Source organism: Malurus melanocephalus, unplaced genomic scaffold (assembly GCF_030028575.1).
Source record: "Malurus melanocephalus ecotype Western Australia unplaced genomic scaffold, MMel_1.1 scaffold_454, whole genome shotgun sequence".
NCBI lineage: Eukaryota > Metazoa > Chordata > Aves > Passeriformes > Maluridae > Malurus > Malurus melanocephalus.
Genome location: NW_026623686.1, coordinates 18,621 through 31,042, shown reverse-complemented (window position 1 = coordinate 31,042; position 12,422 = coordinate 18,621). Strand labels below are relative to the sequence as shown.

Below are 12,422 nucleotides of genomic sequence, written 5' to 3'. Positions count from 1 at the left end.
TTTTTCATTAACCACTAGAGGTCACACAGYAACCATGGCAGATATCCAAAAGATGAGAGGACTCAAGAATCGTATGGTCTGGTAAAATCAAAATACAGAGGTACTCACTGATTTGCACCYTCAAATGAAATTCTGAAATTAATTAGAGTAGCCTAGTTCCCCCAAAGATCCAATGAACATGAATGTTCACATATGTCATTTGGTATTCTACATCTTCATAAAATGGAGATTTATTAYTTTTACTTCTAAAAAATACATCAAATAATGGGTGGGAGTGCAGCTGGATTGTCAGATCTTTCAGCCCTTTTGAAGGTTTTCCTGATTTCTTCAAATAAACTTTTGTAACTTCAATTCAAGCAAACAGCTTCAGCTATGCCTATAATTAACACTAAAGAATCATAATAAGCTCGAATATTCTAATTTTTAGTAGTGAATGCCTTGCTATGTAAATAGACATTTTAATATTCCAAAAACAAGARAAGTAGTAATAAAGCCAAATATGATCCCACGTACATAAAATACACTGTGTTTTTAATTTCACACCAAAGTTTACACTGGACACAACACTTASATTCTATTAAATCTGAATGGATATATGCCCTCAGAATTCAGGCACAATTGCAATGGTCAGGGCCTGAAAACTACTTGGTTGCAAGAAATTCACTCTAGTACTGCTGAAAATCTAGTCTATTTCCAAGCATTTGCAGAAACACTATTTGCAAAGTGTTAAAATGCTTTATGATGTACAYAGCTAATAAAAAATGCCCTGTAAAGATGCTTTAAACCCTTTGAGAAGGTATGCTGTGCACAAGTGCAGAGTGAGCGATGGGTCACAGTCAGTGATCCTGCACTCCTTTCATGTTAGACTAAATCTGGGATCAGTACACAAAGATATTTCATGAACTGGCTCACTTTTTATTCCATTTACTCCAGTGCACAGTACATCTTCTCCTTGGAGAAATTTCATTTCATTAGATCCCAGCAACAAAATATAAAGAAAGACCTGAGTATGAAAGTCTTTTACTATGGCAGAGCCGCACTGCCAAGGCATTAAACTGCCCTCTAACCCAAGAACTGGTCCCACCAGAACAGGTGCTTCTGTTGACTCGCATTACCTGTTCTGGAATAAGTAAAATATTTCACTCCCTAAAGCTCCCAGTCTGGTACATTTCAACATTAAAAAAAAAAAAATAACAACAACGAAGAGCAGTGGAACAGCTRTAATCCGAATAATAATTTCAAAAGTTTCAGTACCCATCATGTTTTTCAGCACAACAGACAACACTACCAAAAGCTCACAGGATACATATTGCACTACAGGAGCAATTCCTTGAGACACAACAATCATAATTAYGTCTTAAAAGCAGAAAAGACACAGACTATTCTCAGCATAAAATTAACACCACAAATCTATCTAGCTGTTAAGAAATACTACAGAAAAAAAATCCAGCCTTACCTGCACACAAACATGTAYGTATACACATACCTGCACACACACACAGATTGCAAATCAGCAGAGCTTGCTTTCCACTTTGTATTAACACAGCAAGATTCACAATCTCCATAAAAMTTCAGAAGACAAGAATATTTTTAGAGGAATACCCAATTACAAACCTGCTTTTTCTGTGCCTGCTTCTTCTGAGCACCCAACGTAGCAGACTTAAAACTAAGAGACTTGGACTGTCTCCTAACTTTCACTGAATCTCTCCGGCGATCATATGAAAAAGACGAYGACTTCTTTGTAATTTTCCTCTTAGGTGTGTCTGCCATTTCATCCAAAGTATGGTTACCTTCAAGCAAACAGCATCCCAAGAAAATAAAAACCCAGTATCATCAAGCTCCCACCAAGCTTGTATGAAACAATCTTCAAATGCTACAGGAAGTCTAGCAGCTTGCAAGGAATGGATCCCACCAAAGAACAGTTTTAATTCCTCCAACAGGTTGCAMAAATGAAAGAAGCCGATGGTCTTGCAGTACTGTATGTCACTGAAGAGCAGGCAGAACTCCTTCTTGCTGTATAAACTCAAACAGGCTTCAGCAATGATGCTAATCTGAAAACATAGTGACTATCCTGCTGAGCACGCTAAAGGTGAACGGGAGGTAGTTCCCTGCACAGCAACAGGGTGTGGAAGTACACCAACAGGGTGTGGGGATGAAGCAGAAGACTACAGGTTCAAAGCATCATCTTAACTCCTTCCTTCCTGGGCTACTGCTAGGAAGGCAACCAAAAAGTCAGACTGGTGAAAGCTCCCCCCAAAAAAAGACAGCACTATTTTCTTCTCTTTGGATCCAAAGCAGTTTCTGAAGAAACCTTCAGCATAAGGCAACAATCCCATTAAATGCATTAGGGCCCTGTTTTAATCTAATTTAAATATTCCCTTCTCTTCTTTGTAAGTCTATTCATGCTACAAATCTAGGAGATACTTCAGTTTCTAGGCTAATAGGAAATGAAGTACCTGACTCTGAACCTTACCGTCCTTCCTGGGAAATAACTATGAAGTTACAGCAGTCTCTCAGGAACTGTTGGTATCAACGGATAAGAGAGTAATGCTTATGAATTCTCATCCTAGTGACAGTGTGGGAATCTTATCAGGCAGCTGAGATTGCAACTTTTGTACCAAGACTGTGTTTAGGTAGGAACGTTTCTCTTGCATAAGGTATTAGTCAAGGAACTCTACAAGGGTGCAGAGCCCCAAGAGTTCTCTCATTGATTTCCACTAGGCAAAACACATCCAAAGGGCCAAGCCCCACCAGCCTAACACTGAGCTTTGATCAATGTTGAAAGACATGAAGAAAAAACACCTTTTGATAAACTTGGGCATTGTCCAGGGTCTTTTCCAGAAACTTTTCCTTATTTTATTCACGAAGCTACTTCACATACAAAACAACTGTGAATAATTTATAGTTGTAGGATTATCCACTACTATAATTAAGCTCTAATATGGGTCAGTCCTCCAGAGTATGAGTCTCACCACCTCTGTTAGGAAATATCTGTGAAGTTGGAAAAGAACTTCTTTTAAGACCTGCTGATATCAAGGAGTAAGAGTGTAGTGTTAATGAATTCCCACAACCAACCTTTCCTGCAACTTCTGCCTTTGTTGTAGGATGAATAATATACCTCTAGGACACAGTGATATTGCTAAAATTAACCAAAAGCTATCAGAATGTTAAGCATTTATTAGCCATAATGGCCTAATTCTAGATTCTCTGCACATTTTTGTGGAGATTTACACTGAAGAATTAGAAAGCACTGCTTTATATCATCTACAAGTACATCTAACTAGAGAATCCGTAATTGTTACAAGATACAGAAAAAATCCATTATTAAATATTTTTAGTAGGAAAAATCTCTTAATTGTGATGTCTTTATAATACTGTAGTAGTCATTATCCACAGCCACATGTTGACCTTCAGTGTTACTAATAGTAGACACTCTGAGACCATGATTTCAACACTCTGGTTTTCACCAAAATTTAGATTAAAGAAATCTTTTCTCACAAACTGAAATCCTACTTAAATAATTAAAACTTCCCTTGATGTACAAGCATCACCTTTTTGAAGAGTAAAAATAAGCAGAAAATTCAATATCACGTGCATGCAGACCACAACACAAGAAAATATATATCCTCCAAAATTTCGTGAAGCATCAAGAGCATTTCATAAAAATCAAAGGTATTCTGATTTATGATAAGAATCAAGGTCGAGGAAAGTTTGAARACATTTTGCACATAGATACTCTTCTGACAATTTCATTTGATGTTCCCATTCTTCCTCTTCTTCCTCCACACCTCAACCACTCCCAGCAACAAAGTCCTCTCCATTTCCTCCTCAGCTTTCCAGGTCCCTTAGTGAACTTACAGTATTCATGAAATAGCAGAAAAATAATCAGATGTTTTTAAAAGGAAGAGTTTTCTGCCATTTGAGTGAATAAATCTGCTAAATCTGATGGGTCCAAAGAGTGCCAGAGCCTTCATGAGCCAAGCAGCAGGATTGGGATGAAAATGTGGGGGAGAAGCAGAGACAGGGCAAACTGCTAGAAGCCTATTTAGACCTGGTTATGTACCTTGYACGTAAGCCACTGTGTCCAGAGATCCACAGCAAAACCAGAAACATTCTCCCAAATGTAAGAGCTAGCTCAGAACTCAGTTTGTGTATTCAGTCAAGGAACATCACCTTTGCCAAACTGATATTATATCTRTCACGTTATTGTCACTGCCTGGATGCTTCTGCACCCTGTCATGACCACCATTCACCATCAATGTTGGGTTTTCCACACAATAATGGAATTTGTTACTCCAGTATTTAAATCTCCCTTCTCTTCTTTCAGAACAATTGCAAATACATTGAACAATACATGCTCTGTTTTCCATCTTCCAACCAGTTACACATCCATAAAACCCTTCCTCTCACTCCATGCCAAGTCTTTGGGGTTTTTGATTGTACAAAACCAGACACTGTTGCTCAGGTTTGTCTTTCTGCTGAGAATACAGGCACATTCGTGTGATATGACTTCCCTGACATGACAACATTGTCATGATCTTCCCCACTATGTTGTATTCATGCATGGGCCTGCTACTCCTCAGAGAACAGTTTTTACCAAATTATTCAATTTTCAGAAGTCAGATTTACCTGCAGCTCTTGAGATCTCCATGGAAACTGATTTATGAATTTACAAATGTCAGTCCTCTCCTACCTGGGAGCTCTTAGTGCATTGATAAAACTGTTCCAGCATTACAGGAAAGGAAYTGGGATATTGCCATTTATCCCAAAATAAACAGCAAATGGAAATTATATCCCCATATAGCTAGAAAAAAAACTAAGTGATGATAAGATTAACAATTTGAAGAACAGTGCTGAAAGAGGTGAAAAACTACTAACTACAGTTGGGAGACAACATTTAGTTACATCTAATATCTTTTAAGGATTGGAAAATGGATGTTCCAATATTGAAATATTATGACCTTATTTCCTCACTTCCGAAGTTTAGTCTCATCCATAAACATTGTGAAATTAAAATTCAGTTTACTATCAGAAATACTCCAAGCATTTGAATTCCATTCTATGACAGAAATATGTATATTTTGAGTATGTTATTTTCAATTATGTCTTCATTAAATAGCAGCTAGGCTGTGTACATACTTTCATTTTCTACTTTAGATGTATCAGCAAGACAGACATAAAAATCATCATGTGGCTATTGCAGTAATAGAGTCAATAGGGGTAATACAAAAAAGCCTGACTGAAATTGGTACATTCTGGTTTTACCGATTTTTCAGAATTTCATTTAATATTAAATGCCAATCTCTAAAAGCATAATTAAAATAAAAATCACTCCCAAACAGTAGATGACATCAAAAGCCTATTTTCAAAAACTGAAGTTTTTTAACTTTTTAACAGAAAATAACCATGGGATTGTTATTGTCAATTCCCAGTATCAATACTTTCCCAAGCTTGGTGGCTCAAGTAGTTATTTTACACTGCTACAGTAAAGAATGCCTTATGCTCAAAATATGTTTTGCCAAGTCACTTGTGAGTAACAACAAATTGTTTCAAGGTCATCCTGTTTTCCTGGGATACTAGGAATGAAGGCACAGAACAAGAAGAGAGAAGCTGCACAAGGTAGCAGAGATAATAATGGCAATAGTTGAAAATCATTTTGATAGAAAAATTTTGAGAGAAAAATTTTGAGAGAAAAAGAAGGGCATACCACAGTACTGCAAATAATTCAAATCACATTTCTGAGTAATTTTTTTGCATTTTTAGGTTTTGCTGTCAGATTTGCTGCATGGGACCTGGAAAAGATATTTCTTCATTCACTCCAGGGTTTTAATCTGTTAACAGCAGAAACAAGAAGCACAAAAAATTGTTTATTCTCTACTCATGATTTTAGGGTTAAATTCTTAACTTGCAGAATCAAAGAGAAATCACATGTAAATTCAGCTGCAAGTTTGCTTAAATGAGCCAGAGACATCCAACATTTAGAATAAACAACACTACTTTGAGTATTCTGATTATGTGCTGATGGAAATTTAAAGATAACACAGCTTTATCTGTGCAACTTTCATTGACTTCAAAAGCTCTTTAACCTTTTGAGAGAATGAACAGACACGGGGTTACCAAGAATCTCATTCTTTCAAACAGCATCCTGATGTCACTGGCCCACCCTGAATTTACTACAGAAATGGGGTTTTGCCTAACTGGCCYGAAAAAAAAGAGTGATAGAGCAAGAATCAAGAGCAGCAGGACACTGTAATCACAGCTCTCCAGTCCCTAGCTGACCTTTAACCTTAAGGTCACAATGCATTTGCTCAAAATAGCCTTTTTTCTGTGTTGGCTTTCAGTTAACATTTGTTACAAACAAAACACAGTCATCTTTTCCAAACCCACATTATGTGCATCACGTGCCTCTCTAACTCAGCAGAGCTTTCCAAGAGGAAGTAAACAAAACAACAGTACWATTTAGAATTGACCATCTGTTTTAACACAAAACCCAAAAGTTCATTTCCTTTCCATGACACAGGGAAAAGGTCCTSATTTGCCTTCATATCATGTGAAGTTGTTCAAAGACTTTTTCCCACTAGAAATCCTCACACTTCTTCACACTTGAAGCAAGCAGGCACTAACTTCATAATAATATTAACAGAGTCACTGTAGGCCTCTCAAAAGCCGATGCAAATGAAGCGCAATTGATTTCACTGAATTTCAGCAGCAGTTTGCTTACTTAACACAGCTAACTCTATATCATGAATGTTTACAAATTCCATTACACCACAGATCTATGAAATCCATCTCCATCCCATTCTCACCAGCAGCATTCCACTCAAACCAGCAACTTCTTGTGTGTCTTTCAGGGAGGTTCAAAGTTTGTCTAAGCAACACYAAGCACCAACATCACCTTGAACTTACTGCGACCCAGGCCAGATAGAGCACCACACACACAAACCCTGTGGGAAGCATGAGACTTTGCTCCAGACAAGACCAAACCATATTCCTCTGGTTTTCATCTCTRCACTCAGTGGGTGTAACTATGAATTATGCAGGGTGAAGAGCTGACTGAATATTTGAAAAWGTTAAGTCAAGCAAACAAAGCCCATGCCTGCCTTAGTTTAGAGAAATAAAGCCAGGCTGTAAATCTAAGCATATACCAAATTACTGTGGTTATTTTTGAGAACCTGCATTGAATTTACTAGGACAGTGATAAAGGAAATTACGAGATGCCAAGGCTTTTAATATTTACACATTGTTAACCCCAAACTAATTTAGCAAAAAATTAATATATTGGAGCAAATTAATTTATGAATAATTGATAGTAGGTTCATACCTACATTGTTTCAAAGTAGCTCTACTTGGCCAGCTGCAAACCACAACCAGTGGCTGTTAATGGCAGATCCTTGTTCTTTCGGGAAGAAAAAAGCCTGATTTTTCAGGAATATAGCTACACCACAKACATTTTGATCTCTCTATTTTCCCACTGAGCATCACTCTGAGCATTTCTAAGCATGAAAAAATTACATATAATTGCATATAAAATCTATTTTTTTAAGATGTTCAAAACACAAATTACTATTTCAGTGAGGGGCAAGTTATACACATACTATGGGTTTGTTGGTTGGGTTGTTGGGCATTTTTTTGGGATTACACCAAAATTTCCTTAATATTTCTTTCATGGATAAACAAGAGTCTATGAAATCTCAGAATAAGCACTTCCATGTTCCGCTCAAAGTGTGAGAATTACTAAAGTGTCTACGTGCCTCAGTCTGCCAAAAGAAAACATGGTTGAGGACGGTTGGGTTCTGTTTTTTTTCTGCAGTTGGTTTTTCTTTTTGTTTTTTTGCTGCTGAGAATGTCTGCTTGCTAAAAACTGAACTGAGGTCATCACGTATGCTATCATCAAGTTGGAAATGTATCAAGATGACATATGTTTTTTGAGAGTCTTCAGAGAGTGGTCTAGTTTTGCAAGTAAAAGAAATCTGAACAAAACAGGTTATTAACCTATCTTTAAAATATGAGTCTAATCACTAAACACACTAGAAACCTGTGTTTTTAAAATATTGGAAGTAGGTAATGCAGTTCACTAAATGGGAGTTATCTCTTTTTTTTTTTCTGGAAAAGAGATATTTGCTATTCATCTGCCCATGGTTTTCCAAGAGTTTTGTCAAAAAGTACCAAACATGCTCATATTAGGGCCAAAACAGATGCCACTATCTGAGAACAGAATCTTGTTTCTTGCAGCCAAATATTTTTCAAAAATAATAAGAATAAATCAACTTGTCTGTATTCATATATACAYAGATACATAAATAGAATACTGATACATTTCAATTGAAAATCATAAGTATTTCCATATGTAAAACCTGCAGAAAATTACATTTCAATAAATTTTAAAAGGCTTTCTAATTTAAAATAAAATATTCAAATGAGAGTTTATTAATTTTTGGTTTAATACTGAAATTACCATTAACTGCATTAACCAAGCAATTTCACAYTTAGTGATTCTGTGTAACATAAATGTCCAAATCTCATACTGGCTAAGTTAAAATGCTTTATACACTTTCTCAATGAACTGCGTTGAAGGGCTTAAGAAAAGCTGTTTCAGAAAGGAACAAAGGAACAAACAGCTTCGAAAAATCAATTTTTCCATGTAGCTTGTTTCATGTTTTACTCCTTTTTTTTTTTAAGGAGGAGCAATACAACATCACAAATTATTCCAGAAAGCAACTGGCRAACCCTTACTCATCCATTCTGTTTTAGTAAGCGACAAGAGAATACCAAAATATAGGAACAGAAGAAGCTAAATAAAGTCACCCTACCATGTTGCATTTTAATGTGAAGGACAGCATCAAAGATATTTCTCTCATTCCAYTCAGAACAGCTGCTCTAAGGGTCTTTGTATGTGTTATAGGACAGAACATTTTCTCCATGGAGACAGTGGAATAGGAGTAAATATATTCCTCACATCACTTAAGTGTTTTATTTTACTAAGGCAGTTGTCTATACAGAGCAATAAATCCATCAAGACGACAAGTGGTCCTTAAGCTGCTCTGCATTCTGTATAGCACTGAAATGACACTGCACAATTACAGTATAAAAGCAACATCAAAWAGACAAAAATTACATTTATCACTCTGGGACTGATCCTTAAGAACCATGGCAACAGCAAACTGCTTTTCAAAAATACAAATGTCAGGTAGCAAATAATACAATGAACTTCTCTGGAAAGTAAGGAAGTTCCTTGTGAAAATGAACACAAAAATATTGTGTTCAGTTTTSCAGTATCTAGACATTTTGGCCCAATTTTAAAAAAGAAACATATAGGCAAATGTTTAATTTTAAGCACAGCTAATCCTACAGACCTCTGTAATCATTTAATTACATGTTTAGACACCATCTGTTTAAATGCTTTTTTACAAGGTATGCTTAAGTGTACAGATACAAAATACCCCTAACTGGAGATATATATTCCAAACCTGGCAATAATGAGACCTGTATTAGGTTCTAGCAACACAAAACCAGCTGATACACTTGCTATGGAGGCAAAGTTAACAACCCAAATCCAAAGAGAGCTAAGGTCAGCTGTAAAACACACTACAGGAAACTAAAAAACAGTGACTAATAACCAAAACACTTGGAAAGACCCAAAYGTGAAGGTCAAGTGAGAATGATTAATTTAAGGATGTAAACCAGTACAGCACAGTGCATGTCTATACTGCACCTTCCTAATCAATGCTGCACGGTCCTTTAAACAAAAGGAAATTAAACTTACAGGTGCCATCAGTAGAGATGAGCTTGGCAAATGCAGAGATAAATACTACTAATTGCTAGGTATCTTGTCCATCTATACACAAAAACAATATTGTAATAATGGCTTTGCCTACTTCAGTTGCAGTCAGAGTTTTTCAACTATTAGTCACGCACATAAAAACACCCACAGAGTTTCACTGTGAGGAATTACCCCACTTGAAGGCAGCAAGGCAAGGTAACATCCAAAAAACTGGTATTGAAGTCACCAGAATTCAAACTTCTGAAAGGAAGAGCATGTGAGGAGCTAAGAASTGCATTATGCAAATAAGTCTCTGTGTGTGTATATATATTTATTTTTTTTTAATATTTAGTGATAACTTGCACCAGCTTCCCTGAGGCCTTTGAGCAAAAGCTAAACTAATCACACAGCTGAGCACTTCAATATGAGATAAGCAACTAGAGGTTTTAATTAGCTTTTCATGAAATCTTATCTGGGCACTATTTTTATGGAAGAAATTCCTGAAAACTCAGCASTGTTGCTCTATATAGCTTGAGTAATCCCAGCATTTCAGACAGTGAGGAGTCTTCATGTCCCAAGACTGCTCACATCATTTTTCTTTATWAAGTCCTGGTTGAAATAACCATGTCAATTAAGTTTTGTCACAAGAAATAACTACAGGSAAAGTATCTATTTCTGAAAAATTAGCCTAAGAGTCATCATTTGGCCAGTTTTCAAGGAGTCTTCCCAGTGCCTGTTCCTTCCAACACAGGCAATTTAGGGTACTGTGAAGGAGCATGGTCCTGAAACACATTTCCAGTCTGAATTCTGTATCAGGCTCAGATGCTTTCAAGAGCTTCAGCAAACACCTGTGGTTTTCTGGAGAGAAGTGGCATGTTACATGACTTCAGAGTTTGCCACAGTGTTTCTTACCTTTTTTTTGAACATGAAATTCAAAGATACTTGTATCTATAACCTTAAACAAACAGCCAATGAACAAAAGCCTCTTAGCTGACTGTGATCTAAATCTCTACTTAAGAAAGAATAAAAGCACCCAAGAACAAGCAGTTTATAATTATTGTCTCAAGTTCTGTGCAACTAGCAATTCCTCCAAAAATTACTTTTGAAACAAGACCCCAACATTCAGCAGTTTAAAACCAGCACGGCTTTCTGCACATACTCAACTGGTAATACAAAGCTACAATATCGATTTATAGATTTTTTTTTTTTTTTTGCATTATTTGTTCCACGGTATGAGGGTTTTTCATCCTTGCAGACTCCTTTTCCTATTTGAGCTGTAAACGAATGAGAAAGGATGGGAAACCCGATTTCAGCTAGAAAAAAAATGACAATAACCCATTTTTTACATCTGTCAAGCAAACAACATTTAAAAATGTCTAAAATCTCTGTGTTGACTCCCACTTTGGGGCACGTGCAGGAAACACAACACTGATGTGCTGATAGACAGTTTGTGCCATGCTGCTTTTGTAGCCATTTGTACTTACTCGGTCTTTGTCATCAGCTACATCACAAAGAATGTCATCGAGATCCAAGATCCCACCATCCCCGTGCTCCAGTCGATGTACTTGTATCCAGTAGTTTGGATCCTGCATAMAAGGAGAAGAAAATAGTATCAGATATCACATGCCAACAGGAAAACGTTATTCCACCACATAGTTAGCATCGCAGTCCTATAAACGCTTGACAGCAAACATCTATTTAGGTCATATTTCTGTAAATAAATGTAAATTGAGATGTAAAGCTAAAGTTCTTTTTTTAACTTGCCTCAGACTAGATATTTAGTTTTTCCACTTCTATCAGATCTGCATGAGTCACAATCCCATTGCTGACACACAGGACTCTGACATATTCCCAATATTACTGCACACTACATTCCCAATATTCCTTCCATAAAAGGAAAACACATTGTCCTCAGAATAAAGTATCTCAGGCAGTGGTCCACAGGCACAAAAGGTTACAGTGCAGCTGTAAAATATGTGAGGTTTTCACAGAACAGTTACAAAAGGTACAAACCAATATTTAAACACTATCAAAAGACTTTCTACCTGTCCTTTGGTGGAGGTGGTAAAAGGAATATCTAAATCTTATACTAAGAACACTTTGCACATTTAAAATTAAAAATGCTACATACACACATACATGCATGCATGCATACAAACGTGTTTGTGTGGCTTGGTGTTTATACATGTGTCTAGCAGTAACTGGGAAGACTGGCTTTATAGTCTTTATTACTACTTTTGGTAACAAAGGCAGCCATAGGGAATAAGGCTGTGTTCACAAAGTGTCTCCAGCATATCACTACACACCCAGGTGCTGTTTAGCACTCAATGTGCTATCCTTAAAGGATTTGTTTCCTAATGGGGGAAAGTTGCACTGCAAACACACAACCTGACCATGATACATAATCCTGCTTCTCCAATACACCCCTCAAMGCTCCAGGCTGTTGTTCAATGTCTCACAGTAGAAAAGCCTCCTTGCTTTTCACTGAGAAGGTACAACTGCACAAAGTGAGTACTGCTGAGCACCATCAAACTTGCATCAACTTGCAAAATTCCTGACTTCCTAAAAATAGCAATTAGCATCAGCCTTTTCAGGTAAGGTGTCTAGAAGTGACATAACAAACAAACAAAAATAATAAAAACATCATGCCAAAGCCAAACCC

At 36.7% G+C, this 12,422-nt stretch overlaps 1 protein-coding gene across 1 annotated transcript in view; it reads right to left on the bottom strand.

Annotated features, from left to right (window-relative positions):
* The window catches only part of PARD3 (par-3 family cell polarity regulator), a 392,579-nt gene extending 381,141 nt beyond the window's left edge, over positions 1-11,438 (bottom strand). The window contains 2 exon segments of the mRNA XM_057380497.1: positions 11,245-11,378; positions 11,381-11,438. Coding sequence (XP_057236480.1) covers positions 11,245-11,378; positions 11,381-11,423 — 177 coding nt within the window. The 5' untranslated portion in view covers positions 11,424-11,438.
* Positions 11,439-12,422: the final 984 nt, after the last annotated feature.